This window comes from Argiope bruennichi, chromosome 4 (assembly GCF_947563725.1).
Source record: "Argiope bruennichi chromosome 4, qqArgBrue1.1, whole genome shotgun sequence".
NCBI lineage: Eukaryota > Metazoa > Arthropoda > Arachnida > Araneae > Araneidae > Argiope > Argiope bruennichi.
The window spans coordinates 73,692,789-73,713,428 of record NC_079154.1 but is presented as its reverse complement, the minus strand read 5'-3'; the positions used below and the strand labels follow the sequence as shown (position 1 = coordinate 73,713,428).

The 20,640-nt window shown below is 29.8% G+C and overlaps 1 protein-coding gene across 1 annotated transcript; it reads right to left on the bottom strand.

The window, feature by feature from the left end:
* Positions 1–13,007: 13,007 nt before the first annotated feature.
* LOC129966351 (uncharacterized protein K02A2.6-like) lies at positions 13,008–16,073 on the bottom strand. The gene has a single exon (XM_056080773.1). The coding sequence runs from the start codon at positions 16,071–16,073 to the stop codon at positions 13,008–13,010; it is 3,066 nt and encodes a 1,021-aa protein (XP_055936748.1).
* Between the last annotated feature and the right edge of the window lie 4,567 nt (positions 16,074–20,640).

Below are 20,640 nucleotides of genomic sequence, written 5' to 3'. Positions count from 1 at the left end.
TCTGACAATTACGTACCGAAAGGTTCCTTACCTAAGCAGTTTTTTTTTTTAATTGAATTTGAATCCTCGTGCACAATCTTTTACTAGAAAAGAAATAACTTTTTTTTTTATGAAATAAACATTTAAGATAAAAATAATCTTTATAATTTTTGTATTACTTTTAATGGATTTTTGTGTCATGTCATTTATTTTAAATATCTAGTTTAATACATATTGGATTTGAAATTTTAAAATTATACAATTATCAACATTCTTACTGAAATAAAATAAATATAAGAAATAAATAAAATAAGTTCATTTTCTCAGTATTAATATTTTATAGACAATTATGTATCTTTAACATGCAGCATTTTGAAAAACATATTTTACTTTAATTCAGGAACAGAAACTAACATTCAATAAAAAAACTAATATTCAAAACAAATTCCAAAACCATTTTATGAATCGCTTTCAGCTAAATGTTATAAATGAATTAAATAATGTTTTTCTCTTATAGAAAAGATGAAAAAATGAATTATATTTTTTAAACTATCATACATTGCAACAGAGTAAGACTTTAATATAGATTTATATATAGTAAATAATGTGTGAAAAATATTTTTATGTCTCTTAAAATTTGGCTGCTAATGTTCAGTTTTCAAATGATTGTACAGAAAACACGCCCCCTTAAAAAATAAACGTTCCGAATAAAGAGTTCTATGCTTACGCATACATACTTATGTATCTCATTTTTAATGTAAGATTCTGTCTGCCATTCTTTACATAAGAAACTGGAGCAATTTATGCCTACAAATATAATTACTAGTACTCAACAAAACGATAAAACTTATCATAGAAGTTGTGTATTGTAATTCATCTATATTAGAAGAAAAAGAAACTATTACTCTTCCACGCAGATAATTTATTCAAGAGACAGATAAAAGATCTACAGTTCTGTCTGCATCAGTTGTTCCATGCATCCAATTTTGAACCTCCATTAATTTCAAATCAAGGGAGTGTACTGACATAGGCTCCAGGCAGACGCATCCGCCTATCCCTTTGAGCTACTGCAAATCAATTACGATTCTGACAATTAGCATACTATAGCATCACTATAAAAGACATTGATGAGTATGATGGATTGGGCACTTGCTCCATTAGTTTCCGCAATTCAATTGACATAGAGAATTTCTATTCACTCAGAAGTGAGTACAAGGATATGCTCAAGATATATTGGTTTCTTTAAAAATAACAAATAAAAATAAATACTGTTTAAGTAATTGATTTGCTTTAATGTATTTCTGTTCGAATTAATTGCGATCCTCTAATTTATGATACGTCATACTCTTGTTGCACTTTATCAAACACCTTATCAATTTCTCATGGTGAAATGCGTCTTATCTATCTTTATGTGTAACATTTTTCAAGGTTTTATCCGATTTAATCCTTTATGATTTTCTTTCCTTTTTGACATTAGTTACTTTATCTATAATAAAAATATTGATCGATTGAGGGAAAGGGTATGCTTTGTGCACTAAAAGGAAAATTGTTTGCCCAAGAGCCATTAACTTGTGTTCAAATATACTTTTGATGGTAGAAATTTGCATCTTGGAAAAATTGTAAACGAATCTTAATTAAACATTTAATTCATTAAAACTGACTGGAAATATTCAACATTTTCTCCCGTTAGATTCCAAAATAATTTTTATTAATAATTTAAATTCCAAAATTTGACACTATCATAAAATTCAATAAATTATCACTCCAGTTATATTTTGCTATCGCGTAATGAAAAAATAGTTTCAAATATAGTTTGCAACAATATTTTTCACTATTGCAGTGAAATGTACTCATCTCCATTATTTAATTTGAGTTAATACATGAAGAGAAGAATTCAGTCATTCTCCATTAATTTAAAAGTATTAGTTATTTACTTTTAGTCTCAATCCTATGTCCTATACATTTTGTCTATATACATTTTTCTCAAATAATTTAAAGCCCATAATGATGAATAAGGTATCAACAAAGGAGTTTTTTTTTTATACACGTCTGATGTAATATGCCTAAATTTCATTAAAATGTTTTAATTTAAAATTTAAATTAGAAGGAAAATTAAAAAGATGTATGAATTATGATATGAAGAATGTCTAAATCACATACTTCTTCTTTATGCAAAGTATAAATTGCATAACTTTACCGCGTAATTTAACAATGCCTTTCTGATCTTAAGTTAACCCCGATTTTTCTTAATCTAATTCTGCAAACCTCTTTTAGAAATTCAATTTCAGCATAATGCAACTAGCTATTATTTTGGTTATTTATGTATAATATTTTCAATAATATGTAAAATATTATACTCTATTATACTGTTTCTAAAAAGATGCATTCTGAATCTCTGAAGTCATGCCGCAACTCTAGTCTCACAAAATATTCAACAATATTGTAATATATTCGCGATATTTTACGATATTCCGAATATTGTATTTGCTCATTTAACCTATTACTGAAAAACAGTTTCGATGTCTGGCATTAACCTTGTCTCATTCAACTCAACATGCCTTACCAATGAAATATTGCTTTTGATTAAGTGATGAACAGATCTCAGAAAATAATAGATTAAGCTTCCAAAATATTGCATTTATTCTTTAGCAGCTCTATGTATCCTTCTAAATAATCATTAAAACTATATTTTTTTTGTATTACCGATCATTTCAAACATGAAAATTAATCTGATTAAATTCTAACTTAAAATATTTTATACTTATATTGTAAAATTGCTCACTTCTGTAAAGTGTGTTTGATGTTCTGAGTACACACTTCGCTGAATAATTCATTTCTACAAATCTAAACAAAATATCAAATATTTTGAACGACGCAGATAAAAAAGTTGAATATGTGAAAGATTCGTGTAATTATTCTGTTATTATACATATGACTAGAGGCGATGAAAGCTTTTTAAACCTGAGACTTTACCATTAGATTGTAATATATCTCATCCATCTTGAGTAGATGAATATTATTTTTGTGTTTGCAGCATGTTTTGCGTCTGTTTTCTAACTTTAAAACCATATAGCGCATACACAAGGAAGAAAAGTGGTTAAATATATAATGATAAAAAAAATTAGCTATAATATATGCAGTGATTATGCGCTTTCAATTTAATAGAATAGCCCTTACCAATTATTTATTTTCTCCGTTTTTCCAGAAGCTACCAAAATTTTTGAGTGATCTTTTTAAAATTGGTGATAGGTTTTGTTTTCTTTTCATTTGTAAGTGTTGCTGTTTTTCATAGTGAAGTAACTTTAAATATAAATATCTATCCCTTCTCTGTTTTTGATGTTTTGTTTGCTTAATGTAGTCCTCCTATAAATTATTTGCCAAAACTGCAACCATATTTTTCAAAGACATTAAAAAAAATTAAAAAAAAAATCTGTAAAACAATTTTGATTCTGTATGGTTTTCTCATATTTCTTGATACCACATTGCGGATAATTATTTTGCTATTACATTAAATATAATAATGTCCATAGCACTTTAGATCCATGAAAAAAGGTTGATTCGTGTCTAATGATACCCGTCAAATGCACCACGACAGTATAATTTTCGAATTCATTGGACATACAGGAAAAACAGAACATCCTGAAGGGCATACACTTTGCAGGCATATCGGACATCCGACAACATGACACATGTGCTTCACTCCATTCCAAAAGAAGCCTTCAATGACCCATTTCAACAACTGTATCAACAATGACAAAAGCGTATTGTAGTCAGTGGATATTACTTTGAAGTAGAATAAAGATATTTTATTCCCATGATTTATTTTAAGTTCCGATTCACAATACTGTTTAGACGCACTTTGTAATAAAAACATGTAATTACATGCTGGAAACACAATCCTGTTTTTCGGATTTTAAATTAGGGTCATTACTGGCGGTATATGACCAAAATGAACAGACAGTAAGGCGTAAAGAAGAGAATGGAAATAATTTCACTTACTATCAGAAATATATAATATTGACAAACGATGAAAACGAATATATGTTAATGGTGTTAATTTGAAATTATGCACCGAACCTAAATTAGTTAATTGTCACAAACGGCAAATTAGTCAACAATTAAATAACAAACGTAATTTTAAATGGAGAATGCATCTTTTTTTATAATATAAACATACAAAATATAATATTAATTTTTATAATAAAACAGACAAAAATCATCTTTGTAACATGCAGGAGAGATATGATTATTTTAAACATTTTCTTTAAACCGGATTTAAACAAATACTTCCTGTAATTCTGGTAAATGCATCAATGATAAATGAGTAATTAAAATTAAACAAGGGATTAATTACAACTTTGTTTTGTTGAAAAGTTTTAAAAATATTTTCTATCTGACCCAAACGTAATGACTTTTATGTGCTTAAATTTACCATCGCAATTTCCTCTGGCTTTATTAACCAACTTCCTTAATTAAGATTTTGTCTGTGAGTTAATAGATATCGTGTAAAGCAATTAAAGTTAAAGAGATCATAACTCCCATCATTTCCTTCCTTTGACTGTTGAAAATATGAAAATAAGACATTTATCAAATAAAACAATGCCTAGTTTTTTTCTAATTACTGCATAATCCTTATTCAATGGATATTTCATCCGTACCGTTACAAACATATTTTAACTACATGATAATAGATCATTTGTAGTTAAGAATATCTTGACATACATATAAAATAATTTATTACTTGCAAATATTGTCCGCGCTGAATTTTGAAAAATTATGCATTATAATTATTATTAATTCGTTTAATCATTATAATGATGAAGCTTAATAATTTTGAGAATAACTTTATGGCCACTGTAAAAATTTCAAAATTGGCATAAATAGATAATTAAGTCGACAATTAGACAATAAAATTCGGCTTTTTATTACAATTTATAAACAGATTGATGCAATCACTTAAAAGATAACACTTATAGCAAAAAAATGGACAAAAGGCTTTCGAATCTAGCGTATTCCCAGACATATTCTCAGTCTAATTCAAATTTTTTTATGTCGCAGTCCTCAAAACCGTATATATTGCGAATTTTTACAGCTTACTCTTATATTAGCTACAAGTGCCAGATAAAAATATAATTAACTTTATACATGCCGCAAGTCATCGACGAGAGAAACTCCTTTTCACTCATGAGAAGTTCTTTACCGTTCAATAGCTGGTAACTCCTAGAACTATGGGATCCAGTCTGTAGACACTTCAAGCACTTCAGCAATTGTTGAACATCTCAAAAATCAAAAGTCGGTCATATTCTGGGGCGGAATTTGTGCAAGCTGCAAAATATCTCCGATTTTTTGTGGATGAGAACGTCAAAAAAAATTAAAAAGTGTACCAAAAGTGAAACAGTAAAAGTAAACAGTTTCTAGTGGAACATTCTAGAAACTGTTGTATTTCCGTGAGACAAAACGCGTTTCGGCAATGTAAAGTGAAAGTTTCAACAAGACTCAGCACCAGCTCACAAGGCTATAAAGAAAGAAGAGTGGTGTAAAGCGCATTTTCCGGACGTGATATCATCTGGAAAGTGAGCACAATACTCACCGAATCTCAATCCCATGTATACAGTGTATAGTCAGTTTTGAAGTCTAGGGCTTGCACTAAACGACATAAAAGTTTGGACTTTCTAAAGAAATGGCTTCGGCGGGAAGGGTATGGATTAATGATAGAAGACTTGTGGCCCATTGCTGAAAATTTCAATATGCGTTTGCGCCTCTGCATCACTGCAAAAGGCAGGCACTTTTAAATAAACTAATTTTTTTTATTAGTAAGTCTACTCTTATCTTTTTTATATTGTGTTAATTTTTTTATTTTTAATCAAGTTTTATTAAAAATTGTTTGTCCGGGTTTTTCTGCCCCACTTTGTAAATGCAATTTACAATATGATCTACTTCGAGTGTGAAAAAAGGTAAAATAAAACACTTAGTGGAATTTAATCTTTTGAGCTTTCTGATACCAGCCATGAATATAATTGAGAAATTGTTTCTGATATTTATAATAAGTATGATAAAAGAAAATACATTTGCGTGATATTTTTTGCATAAATATTTATTCTCAGACAAGGAAAAGCTATTTTTTCAGGTGTTATAATTAAAAATAGAAAACATTAATCATAATATTTGTAAAAATAAATTTTGATTCGTGTGTGGTATTGTTTGATCCATTCCCGTCAGATAACAGCAGACTGTTTCGCCACTTAACTTTGCAATGTATCTGCCTCTCTCGCTTTCTTTCTAACTAGAGGTCAGTATAACTTCAACGACTAGTGATATTATTCATTTTGCAACTATGCAAAAGGGTACTAAATGATTTATTTCCATGCAAAGGAAAACACAGCTTTTTTAATTTCTCTTTTTTTCTTTTTTAAATGTTAGAGCTGGTCTAAAATGCTTCCATAGCATAATAAATTTTTTAAATGTAAATCTATCATTATGATTCTGGAATATCTCACACCTATCCACAACTAAATTTGGAACTTGATTGGACACTCCAGCCACATACTATAATCTTCATGAACTATGTGAGAATTTTCATAGAAGAAAATAAAAAAAAAAATTCAGTGAACCTAATAATGAAACTGATTACTTAATCTAATATATTATTTTTGAAGACATTTCCAATCTATATAATTTAAACAAAAGAACCTTCTAAGCTTTTGCAAAATTTCGATCATTATCATCATCCAACAAAGTAGTATCAGTTAAAAATAATACACAAATAATCAGCTAACAGGTCCGTTTAACCTATTGAATAACTAAAAAAAAGGCTTCAGAATATCAGTTTTGTTAGCAATCGTGAATTCGTATTTAAAATTTATTTTCTTGTAAGGCGTATTTTATCAGCTCATCTTCAAACGGTAGATGCTTCAAACATTGTGCTTGAAGATTTTTTTCTACCATAGGGGCTCACATTGAAATTTACTGAGCTCTGTGGTTTTATTATAAAGCATTAGAAACCTCTTTATAATAATTTATTTAGCTATCCCTCACCAGTTTGGCTTATCTATCCAAAGTGGTGTACAATGCGTGGAAGCCAGGTGGGAGGATCTCGAAACATACATGTTAAAACATACAAAAAAAACATGGCATCAGGAAACTAAAACATGTGACATACATACTAACATTCAGAGAAATTTTTAACAGTTTTTGGCAAAATATCGAAACAAACATATGATAAAATGTTGTTCCCTACAAGAATGATTTGTAATGAAGGAATGACTTTTCGATCATCTTATATAGAAAACTGCAAAAATATACTCTAAATGCCAAAAGTGAATGCTCTATTGCAGTATTCCCTTTAGCTATGTTCATATTGAAGCTTTTTATCACATAAACATGTTTAATGTTCCAGTTATATTATTATGTGGAACAATTCTATTGATAACAAATCAAGAATAATGGAATACATATAACTTTTTTCTTCATTTTCTTAATGGAAATTATCGTTTCAACTTGGCTGAATTATTTTTCTACAAAAATTTGATTTAAATCAATGATGGTATGAAATAAAATTGTTGTAATGTTACTTAGAGATGCAATTAAATTTTCTTATATGATTAAATTTATTTTCTCAATAAAAAGATTAATTGTTTTCTTAAAGTTTTTAATTTAATTAACCTGATACACATATAGGAAATATTATAACAATTCAAATATCTAGTTATATTTATGTAATTAAAGAGAAAAATTAAATAAATATTAATAACAATTTTTCAGTCTTTATAGGAATATTCCGAGAGAATAATTTCAGAATAGTTTAAAAATTTACAAAAATTGTAAGAAAAAAAATTCTTTATCATTCTTTTAGTCATATTCAATAATGAATTTTGTACATTTGTTGATGCTGCCATTTAGAAATTAATTAATTCCTTTAAAACTTTCTTTTGAATTTTTGTATATTTCAGAGATATTTGTTAAAATGATCCAGATTGTAAACATATTTTTTGAGTAAGAGATTGAAAATATTTAAATCAATATATTCAACATTTAAGCTCGTTGTAAAATGTTTACTGCTATGCTTGATATGAATTAGCGTAACTATCATTTTAAATTTAAGTATCAATTTATCCTTTTTCATCATGCACAGTTTAAAGTAATAGACTTTAAGGAACGAGTAAACAAAAAAAAAATATAATTGAAAAAAACTTCTCCAAAAAGGCACTCCCTTGTATATTTAGAATGTATCATATCTTGGCGCATTAACGAGAAAAGTCGCCAAAAGATTATTATTCTTTTTTTCCCCCTAAAAAAATTAAACAACGCTATGGAAAATTTAACAAAATCTCTTTATGTAACATAAACTTCCCTATTTTCGTAACAAGCGAATTAATATACTAACAGAAAATTTTCCCAAATGTGGAATTCACTTCTGCAAGAATATAATCCTCATGAAATCGGACTAGAGTTTAACTTTTTGTCTAAACTCCACCAGATCTGGAAGTTAATCCAATTTTCGGATTCAGACCATCATGCGAATTACGTTGCAGGAGAAACTTTGTTTTATAATAAGCGATTTTGTAGATTAAATAATTCATTGTTCATTCATTACGGATGAGAGGAAATCTCTAAGGTTTATCGGGTATAGAAACAGGAATTGTTGAATGAAACTAATACAGCAGAAAGTTTGGCAAAATTAAAATTAGATTTATTAACCTAGTCAATTGTTTTTATTAAATTAAATATTAAAATTAAAACTCAGTTTCTTTTCAACACTGTGTAGATTCAAACAAATTAATGAAAATTTTTATCCATAAATAACTAGCTGATGATATAAAAAGCTATAATTGATATATAATAAGGTGTAATTAAATAAATAATATTTCCAGTGATTGAATATCAATAAATTTAGTTTCGGTAATAAATTAATTGACCATAATTATCAACAAATACATAAATAAAAGCTATGATTCTGAATTTTATAATTTGCTTGCTTTGAGGAAAGAAACAAAATTGACAAAATTCGGAATACATTCAGATTTTTTAAAAATAAAGTGGCATTTCATTATTTCAAACTTTGTAATTCAGAAATTTGTTTTGTAGTTGATTTGGTTACTTTAATTTATTGTAAAACTAATAAAACTTATTTTATTAAAATAATTTAGTAATAAAATTAGATAATAAACAATAAAGACATTTACGAAGATATATTAACTTGTTTTTTAGTAGATTTAACTAAAATGACATGCAGAGAGAAATATTATAATATATATTTTTAAAAACTCTGTAAAATCATTATATAAAAAAAAAGTATCGTGAGCTTTCTAGTAACTTGACACGGCTCTTGGTCCTGTTTCTATTAATACACACCCATTAATTTTTTTGCAAATATTCTCAATAACTTTATAAACTTTTAATATGTATATAAATCATCTTTTAATTTGTTTTTGTTGAATTAAAGTTTCCAAATTTTTCTATTATTACAACATATGGCAAATGACTTTGTATGCCTCTTTTTCAAGCTGTAATTGAAAAAAAAAACATTTGACATTGATTCTATACTTTAAATGAGACAGTACTAAAATTATAACTATTTATTTTCTTTTCTATAACATACAAAACAATTTGTTTACCTACCACTCTTCTCTATCAACCTGAACTCATATATTATATCGCTCTTGAATTCCTCGCTGTCTCCAATCAACTTCTCATTAATTTTAATCCCGCTTATTCTGTATCCGCTTATAAAAATTCAATTTGTCCTTATTTTGCATATTCTGCCAACATTTTTTCGGAACTCGATTAATCTACCTTAGTAAGTTTTTTTTATTGTGTTTCACCTGACTTCCTTTCAGAATTTGTATGATTCCTTGTGTACCATTCCCCCATTTCAAATCTTTTGGTTTGCACTTTTTTCACATTTTATTTGGAAATATTCTTCAAAATTCCACTTTCTCTTATGTATTGAGGTGTAGGAAAAGATTATAGGTTATCAGTAACATAATGACAGTAATTTATTTTATATGATTAAAGCCATAAGTTTATTTTTAGAAAAAAACAAGCACAAACAAGAAATGAGTTTAGAGAAACGAAATTCAAGCAATTCGTTTCTCGAAATAACGTATTTATTTTATTAAAGCTTCATGGTAACAAAATAAAGCATTCGCTAGAAGAGCCAGAGTTGAATAGAGAGTACAAATGCAAAATATTAGTACATTAATAACTGCTGCAGTTATTAATGTATCAATACTTCTGGTAAATAAATACCTACTAATTTGCATTTTATTCCATAATTTTAAATAAAAAGACATATTCTCCTCAAGTTTTGGCTTAACATTTAAAAGAACAAGGACAAATTTTGATTTTCTTTTTAACTCAATCTTATGTATCCACAGAGACATATAACATATAATACAGTGGAAAATGCTTGACTTCATGTAGTGCAAATAAAGTTTCTAAATTGGATTCAGTGGAAGTATCTTAACTATTGATTGTATATCAATTGTTTTCTGATCTTGTGAAAATAGAATTTCAATATTCTAATGTGGAGAATATTATTGATGAAATCCATTTTATAAATTATAAAATAGCTATTCAATGATGTTCACGCACGCACGCACGCACGCACGCACGCACACACACAATTATATATATATGGCGGGATCTTCTCATATTCTCAGATATCGAATTTCAGGATCACAAATTTTATCATTATTCCGTCAATGATTCATCACTTTGTTATAAGTTAGCTATTTTGGATTTAAATTCATTCCAGTAAGATGAGGAAGAAGACAAAGGGGGAAAGACCACATAGAGTTTTTGTTCTTGTTGTATAAAGAAGACTCGGAATTCGATATTAAGTTGCTTCAAAAATGAACAATATTATAATTCCAAAAATCATAATTTACATGTTTATGCATAGTGTCTACTTCAGTTAAAGTCTCGCAGAGATTTTATACCCCAATTATTCCTTTATTACATCGTGTAAACAAGACCAGAAATACAAAACATTATAAACAATTTCGATAAACACTTAAAAAAATTACATAATCATTTATACACATTTAGTCATAAATGTAGGAGAAATAGATAACCATTAGTTTCAACGTCAAGAATATAAATTAGATTAAAAGATAAGTCATACATGAAGAGAAACATACATCTTATCTAAATATAAAATATTTTCTTTGTGATAGCAACACATCATGCTGTAATTATCATGAACATAAAACTTCAAATGATTTTATAGTACAATTAATTGCTAGCTTATATATGAATAAGTAGTCACAAATTAATTTTCATTTTAAAATAAAGGTTTGAATGTTGAAAATATCTTCACTATTTATATTTTCAACTGATAACTCGGAATAACATTTCGTTTATTATTTGTCTGTGACTTGGGGTCCTGTATTCAAGAATAAGTTATTTGTTTGGTGTGGCTTGTAACCTTGAAAAGTGAGTAGAATACCAAGTGCCGATTTCATTATCTGACGGTTCATGAAAATTGCAAAAGAGTTACAAAAAGACCTCACGTTGATTTGAATAAGAAATAAAATTCTAAATCAAGCCATAATTAAATTATTATAAATCGAAACAAATTTCAATTTATTTTATACCATTTCTTACTTCATAGCAGTTATAATGTACCTTTTATATAAATGCTAAAAATATTAGTACATAAATGACTCTTAATTTTTAACTGAGGCATAAATCAATTAGATTCAAAAATAATATAAAATGCATTTCTGCTTACCAAGGATATTATATTTATGTTTCATAAATTTTTCCTTCGAGCGCATTTAAAATACTTGTAATGTTCAAGTTTTAGCAAATATATCAATGAATTAGTAGTAATTAAGATCTAATTAGGAATTAATTATCACGCTGTTTTGCTGACAGGTTTTTAAAACATTTTCTACACAAACCTAATGACTTTTAGATGCTGAAATTTGCCATAGCCATTTCCTTCAACCTTTATTAACTTCCTCAACTGAAAGCACCTAATTGCGTTATAAAGTAATTGAATTTATAAACGTACAAACGTTTTCTATTTCTTTCCTATCTTTGCTTAAAATACCAATATAATGCATTTATCATATCCTTAGTGTAGAATAGCGCAAATTAGCGTTATCGTATAATGTAAAATATCATTGCTTTTTTCCTTTTCAACACAGTGTCCATAATTGAAAGATAATTTTCCATACATTTGTGAAAACATATCATTAACTTAAAATATTTCAAGTAAATGAATTTATTCTATTTTTACACTTCTTAAGCAGAAATTAAAACTTTCTTCCATGCCCTTTTAGTTTTCATATACAGTCGGGCAAGAAGGGTCAACCATCATTAAAAGATGAAAATGATTCAAATTTCTCAAACTAATACATCCAAATTCGACGTTTCTCTCCATAATTACATATTTTTTTATATGACCTGACGAGTTGACGGTTCACTTTTTAACCGCAGATGAAGCAAAATACGCTGGTGATGTATAAGGTGTCCTAAAAAGTGGAACAAGAATTTATCTCACTAATTATTGGATACAAATATAAAAAAAATGAAAATTTAAAAGGAATTATGATTTTTTTAATTATAAATTTTAATTATGCATGAAAATGTTTTGATTTCTGTTTAGAAGATCATGAAATAATTTTTATATGATCCCTTTAGTGTAAAAGTGTCAGTTAGTAAAATGATTCGCTTGTATTCATTTATGCACATACAAGGATTAGCATTTTAATATAGCTATATCAGGGGGACTGTCATGTATGCCAGGTAGACCGAGAGACGATGCGATTCGTTTTACATACACGCAAAGAACATTTATTAGTATTAAGATGCACAGGCACGAACGAGCATAACAACAACTACACCGAACAAGTACAAAACTAAGAACTACGGGAAACAAAAAAGCAAAAAAGCAGGCGCGCGTCACACAGCCTGGAAGGTTCTTTTATAATCTGGCTGTTGCCAGATACATAACAGTTCCTTTCTCTAATCTGGCTGTTGCCAGATACATAACAGTTCCTCCCCGACAAAATATAGAGTCACAGGACCAGTCTCTCTGGAGGTCTCCTGATTCGGTTTGAGCGTCGGAGTGGTACATCAGTTTTCGGCTTTCCGGAAGCGTCTGGTACAGGGCTAGGTGGCATATCATCACTTGGAGTGGCAGATACAGGTACATCCTTAGGTTCAGGGACAACTTCAGGTACAGGTGCAGGCGGTTCCGATTCAGCAACATCATCGGATACTGGCTCATCTGAAAAATTCAATTCTTTATCGTAAATTGGAATTTCAGTATCAGCTTGGGATAATTCAATCGACTTCCCACATTTCCTTATTTGATCTACGTGTCTCTTCCAAATTTCATTCCCAACTTGTATGCTATAACTCAAAGTTCCATCTCGGTTTATAATTGTTCCAATTTTCCATTTGTTAGGTCCGGAATAATTTCTTACGGCTACTTTCTCCCCTTCCTGAAACTCACGCAAGATAGATTCTGTGTTAAGTCTCGAACTCTGTTTCTGAACAACTTTGTCTCTCAAATTTGGTTTAAAAAGATCAAGCCTAGTGCGAATACATCTCTTCAAAAACAAGGCACTCGGAGTTTCTCCCGTGAGTGAATGTGGAGTTATTCTATACTGTAATAAAAATCTTTGTAATTTCACATTTAGATCTCCAGAATCACCTCTACTGGATTTCAACGAAGCTTTGAACAACTGCACTATTCTTTCTGCCTGTCTGTTCGAAGCAGGATGGTAAGGTGCTGAAGTTATATGTTTAATATTATTCAGTTTCAAAAAATGTCGAAATTCGTAACTAGTAAAACTTGCGCCGTTATCACTAACCAAAGTTAAGGGAATTCCATAATGAGCAAAAAGAATACGAAGATGATGAATTGTAAAACTAGCTGTAATATTTTTCATCGGAATGACTTCTATCCACTTCGAATATGCATCAGAGACTACAAAAAACATTTTGCCCATAAAAGGACCAGAGTAGTCAACGTGTATCCTTTGCCAAGGTCCATTTGGCCATTCCCACGGATGTCGATTTATCCTTGCTGGTTCGTTCCTCGTTGCGATACAAGCTGAACAGTTCTGAACAAAATTGGCTATACTGGCATCAATACCTTGCCAATAGCAGTAGCTTCTAGCTAAGGCCTTCATTTTGACAATTCCAGGATGTCCAACATGAAGTTCTTCCAAAACTTGATTCTGGTACTTTTCAGGAATGCATACTCTATGACCATACATTATGCAACCATTTTGCAATGAAAATTCAGATTCTCTACCTTTCCAAGGCACAGGTAATTCAGTTCCAGATTTTAAACTTTCATATAGTTCGAACAATTTCCTATCAGTTTTAGTAGCTCTAGCTATGTTGGTTGCTGTAACAGGCATTAATTCAACTTGCGAAATATTTGTCACGTCTGCTTCAGTCAAGTACTCACAGTCCTTGTCAACTGTTAGTGGTAACCGTGAAAGTGCATCGGCATTGCCATGATTCTTTGTGTTTCGATACTTGATTGTATAACTGAATGCTTGGAGAAAAAATGCATAATGAACCATTCGTGTTGCTGATAGACATGGTAAACTACGATTAGGTGCGAAAATTGATACTAGGGGTTTATGATCGGTTACGAGATCAAAATGTCGACCAAATAAATATTGATAAAATCTCTTTACTCCCCATACGATACTCAATGCTTCCTTGTCTATCTGCGAATAATTACGTTCCGTTTTAGTCAATGACCTTGATGCAAACATTGCTGGTTTTTCTGAACCATCTGGCATAATGTGACTTAAAACTGCTCCTATTCCAACTGGTGATGCATCCGTTTGTAATACAAGAGGTAACTTAGGATCATAATGGCATAAAATTCGATCTGAAGCAATTTCTTGTTTCAATGCCTTGAAAGCTTTTTCACATTCTGCAGTCCACAAAAATTTAGTACCTTTCTGCAGTAAATTATTGAAAGGAGCGACACGAGTAGATAAGTTGGGAATAAATTTTCCGTAGTAATTGACTAAACCCAAAAAACTCTTCAAATCAGATACAGTTTTTGGAACTGGTACCTTCGTAATTGCATCGATTTTTTCTTGTGTTTTGTGGAGGCCGAATTTATCAATTGTATGACCACAATAATTCACAGATTTCTTAAAAAATTCACTTTTCCGCTTATTTACTCTGAGACCATATTCTTCTAGTCTCTGTAATACTAATTCTAACCTTTCAAAATGCTCTTGATCATTTCTCCCCGTTACGGTAATATCGTCTAAAAATACGTGTACCCCCGCGATGCCTGATAAAACTTGTTCAATGGCTCTCTGCCACACTGCCGGAGCTAAGGCTATACCATAATTCATTCTCTTGTAACGGAACAAACCCTTGTGAGTATTGATCGTCAATAGATGTCGGTCCCGCTCATCAACTAACATTTGAAGGTATGCCTCAGATAAGTCGATTTTAGTAAAGAACTCCCCTCCTGCCAGTTCAGCAAAAATGTCCTCTATACGGGGTAACGGATATTGCTCAATTTTTAGTCCCGGGTTGATAGTCACCTTATAATCACCACAGATTCGTAGGTTCCCATTCTGCTTGATAACAGGAACAATTGGTGTAGCCCACTCACTATATGTCACCGGCTCAATGATGTCTTCTGCAACTAACCTCTTAAGTTCAGTTTCTATTCTTTCTTTTAAAGCAAATGGTACTGGTCGAGGTTTAAAAAATACCGGTTTGTAATTAGGTTTCTTTTGAAGACGGCAACAAAACTTTTCCAGTTTCCCGATACCCGGAGAAAAAATGTTCTCATACTTTTGAAGCAAGATATTTAATTTATTGGTTCGAGAATTACAATTTCCAATCCGAACCGCTTTAATTGAGCTCCAGTCTAATTGGAAATTTCTCAACCATTCACGACCAAAAACTGCGTTTACTTTTGCATGTACCAAATAAATAGTTTCTGTATTAATTTGATCTTTGTATTGAATTTGCACCACTGCTTGGCCAGCTGCTGTTATCATAGAATTATCGAAATTCCTAAGCAATAATTTGGTAGGCTTAATGGCTACATCCGGACAAAGTTTCTTAAATTCATTCACATTCATACAACTAATAGCAGCACCAGTATCTAATTCAAATAAACACTTATTCCCTTCAACAAAAATTTCTAATAAAATCTTATCCCATCCTCGTCGCCAACTCTTTTGTCATGTATGCCAGGTAGACCGAGAGACGATGCGATTCGTTTTACATACACGCAAAGAACATTTATTAGTATTAAGATGCACAGGCACGAACGAGCATAACAACAACTACACCGAACAAGTACAAAACTAAGAACTACGGGAAACAAAAAAGCAAAAAAGCAGGCGCGCGTCACACAGCCTGGAAGGTTCTTTTATAATCTGGCTGTTGCCAGATACATAACAGTTCCTTTCTCTAATCTGGCTGTTGCCAGATACATAACAGGGACTGATCACAAATTTCCATGAAAACATTAATTTCAGAAATTCTTATGAATTCCAAACAGAAAAATTATCGCATGCGAATTTTTGTATCGTAGTACATCCTTCAATCATCATGATTTCGAAAACTTGTGCTAATCACGTTCAACGCTATGAGACAGTTGAAGCTTCAACTTTATTAAAGAGAGTAGAGGAACATTAGAAATTGATTATTTAATATATCTTAAAGTAGTTTTGAAATATCAAACATTAAAATAAAATTGCTTGCAGAGCATTTGAGTTCTTTCTATAAGAGTGATATATTTAATGAAGAGAAATATTTGAATATACTCACGATTTACACCGTGTACAGTCGTAATACCGGGTCTATTTATAGAAGAATAGGAACGTATTTCCCAGTATCTTGCTAGTGATGAATTTCGTATTTCCCAGCATTTTGCTAGTAAATGTTTTTAGGGAACGGTTTAGTGATGGCAAACTATAGGATTTTCCTTTCTTTTTCCTAAGCCCATTTTGGGTGGAATGGGTCAGCTTGGGTGTTAATTTTCGAAACTCCAGGATCTGGAGATGAATGAGGAAAATGAGGCATTATACATGTAATGAAGATATTCAAATTTTGGCTAATTTTTTAAATAATCTTCATGCAAATGTGCAAAGAGCCATCTCAGAGCTCAGCATTCGAAATCCGTCTGTGTGAAGATTACTTCAGTAATAGTTGGCATCCGTACAGCATTTGTGAAGACCACGGATCTGTTGCAGGGGCATCTACGATCAACATTTAGAATTTTGAATTTCACACATCTTTAAATAAAATCAAATTCGTGCTTTTTTAAATGCAATTTGAAAAAAAAATTATTCTAGTTTTAATTAATCTTCAACATTATTCCCGACATTAATATTCAAAACTTTCCCTTTTGATGTAGTAAAAATCTATTCTCACTATAAGTGATCCATGATTAGTGACAATTTTCTATCAACGTGTTCGATCTTTAGAAATTCTTTGATGTATCCCATTATGCACAAAAATACATTAAATTGTTGCCGACATATTTAGTTAGCTTGATTTGCATTATATCCGAATTAAGGGATGATTGACACTACACAGGTCTCCATCTTTGCCAATGAATTCGGAAAGCTTCTCTTTAAATCACTAATGATGACTCAATGCGTATGCACAAGCATTGTTAAAAGAAAACAACTTCGCTTACTTTTCGAAGATACTCATTTTGAACAAGTTGTACGCAATTCAATTTATGCATTGTCTGACCATTTTTTAAAATTTAATGAAATCTAATAAATGTATTTTCCTATTGTGGTGCTAATATTTTAATAATATTTCATGATATTTGATATTGTCTCTGAAAAACGTAAAGAACGCTTCGTTGAAATACTTGTCAAAAGTATTGAAAAATGGTTTTGTTTTAATATCTCAACTAATTTTATCGATAGAAACATGAAACTTTTTATTCTTATATACGTGTGTAAGAAGAATATTTATTTTTTGGCTAAATTCAATTTATTTATTTTGCAATCCCTTTTCTACTGAAAACAAAATACATTCGTAGATTTTGATACCTTATTTGAGGGAACTTAGCAACTGGAAGTGTGTGCCTAATTCCGATAGTTAAGAAAATAAACGCATTTTACATCTTTTGGTATACAGTATATATTACATATTAATAATTAAAGAGAAATCATGTATTGTGATATTTTTCGGTTGAAAATTAGGCAACTTTGATTTTAAGAAGAAATTAGACTAGTCACGTGTTGTGTAAAAAGACCGTCATGGAATAAAATAAGTCTTTTTTTCCCATGAAACTCAAATGCATTATGTTGAAATTCAATAACGATATAAGATATTTGCAAAAAATAATGCGATTAATAAATAAATTCATAAACCAATATACAAATTCAGCCAAAGCCGTCGTTTTTCGATTCAAAGTGTCATTTTTTTGTCATTTATAACGCCATCTATTGATACAGTTTGAAACTTTTTTCTAATGCCACAAACTTAATAAATAAGATTTAAATTAAATTGAAGTCTAGTTATTAAAATTTACATTTGCAGTAACAAAGAACTGCGCAGCAAATTAATTTTTCTATTGTCTTACAGTCTTATTAGCAATGTTTATTAACTTACAATTGCTAATAAAGATTAAAATATTAAATCAATAATTAAAATCAACTTGATAGTTTATTAAAAAAACGCTTCCCTTTCATTTAAGCATGCAAGTATAAAGCTAATACTAGAAGGCAATCGAGTAATTTCTGTGTTGCATAATCGTGAGATGAGTAAAAAACAGATGTCATCACTAAACTGGTTCTTCTATTTCATAGAAGTAAATCCGAACTTTCCTAAAGACTGTTTAGAAGCATATGTTTAATCATTAAAGAAAATTGACTTTTCCAAATTTAGAAACGGACCTCACAGGTTTGCAATATAATATTACTTCATGCATTCACATTGTCGTGTAATGGCTTAAACATGTTGATACACTATTAGGCTTATAAAGTGAATCAGATTTTGAGACCTGTTTCAACTCATTAAATTTAATATAAAAATACCAATTTTAAATGTAAGATTATCCCAATTAATCATTCAAATACTTTTGCTAAAAATTATGTAAATTAAGTGAACATAAATTAATAATTTCTTAATTTAACTATTACTAGCAATTTAACTACCGTTTTGTAAACATTTCTAACAGCTTTAATTTGAATGACAGTTTTTTCTAATGGCCTTCTAAGTATAACTAACGGAATTCAAATCAAGTTAGTCACTGATATTAACTTAATCTAACTTTGAAAACTACAGAATATTATCTACTTTGTAAAGATAATATTATACTTTAGAATCGTTTAATGTCTATCCGTATGTAAAAGTATACCTTTACAAATTTTAATTGCTGAGACAAACACTTTAAATGAAACTAACCGAAGATACATAACTCTCCTTAGAATCTAAATATTTAGTGATATAAAATGTAAATAATTACTGAACATTAAAACTTGTGGTAAACTGACACTTCTGCATTTGAAAATAATAAACTCCATAATCATAATTTTCTTTCGTTTAATTGTTGTTAATGACCACAGGTAATTAAAAAGGTAATTAGGTCTAATAATTGTGCAGTTTAAATAAAGTTGAATAAAAAAACAATTAAAACTTCAGTAAAAGCTGTGAAGAAATAGTTCTATTATATAAATAGCGAATATACGAGATTCTAAAAGAATAAATTCGAAGAAACATTCTTCCTCTAAAATTCCAGTCCTATTAGAACAATAAATTCCATAATCATAATTTTCTTATCTTTAATTGTTGATAATGACCACAGGTAATTTAATCTAATAATAATGTAGATTAATTGTTGAATAAAAACAATTAAGTTTCAGTAAAAAACTGTGTAGAAATAATTTTGTTTTATTAGTGGCGAATGTGCGAGATCTTTAAAGATTAAATTCGTAGAAACATTCTTCCTTTAAAATTCCAGCACTCTTGCGAATTTAACAGCACATAAGAAAATCTACCGCACTCTCGCCACACGATACCAGCTTCCCCATTCTCATTAGGTTCCACAATATACGAATTAAAACGCTAAACAGGAAATTTTCGAAAATGGGGCTTTCCCTTATACATAATTATAAGCCTCATTAAATCCGTCCGAGGTTTAACGCTTTTGTTTAAACACCATTGGATGTAGAAGTTAATTTGATTTTCACAGTTAGAACATCACACGAACTACCTACTCTACAGCAGAAAATTTTATTTTATACAACATAATAGTCCACGAATTTTTCCAGGCTGGTGAATAATTTATTGTCTATTTATTATGGATGAGTAGAGTATTTCAAGGCTTATCGGGTATTGAAGAACGAGTGAGTTGCTATTACGTGCAGAGCAAGGCTTAGCAAAACTAAACTCATCATGAGTACATCTGGTTCTCTTTATTTGATTAAAATCTCTAACTGCTCTTCAACTCGGTTTAGCGGTAATAAATTAATGAAAGTTTTATCTGTGAAATAGCCGTCTGGAAGTAAATAAAGCTTTCGTTGATGCTTTAATAAATAAAAATAAATAATAATCGCTTCAGGGTTAATAATATTTAAGTAATTTGATTATTTAACTAAAGAATAAATGACAGGAATATACTGGAAATTAATAAGGCGTGCTTTGTAATCGAAATTGCCTGATTTCCTATTCTGTAAA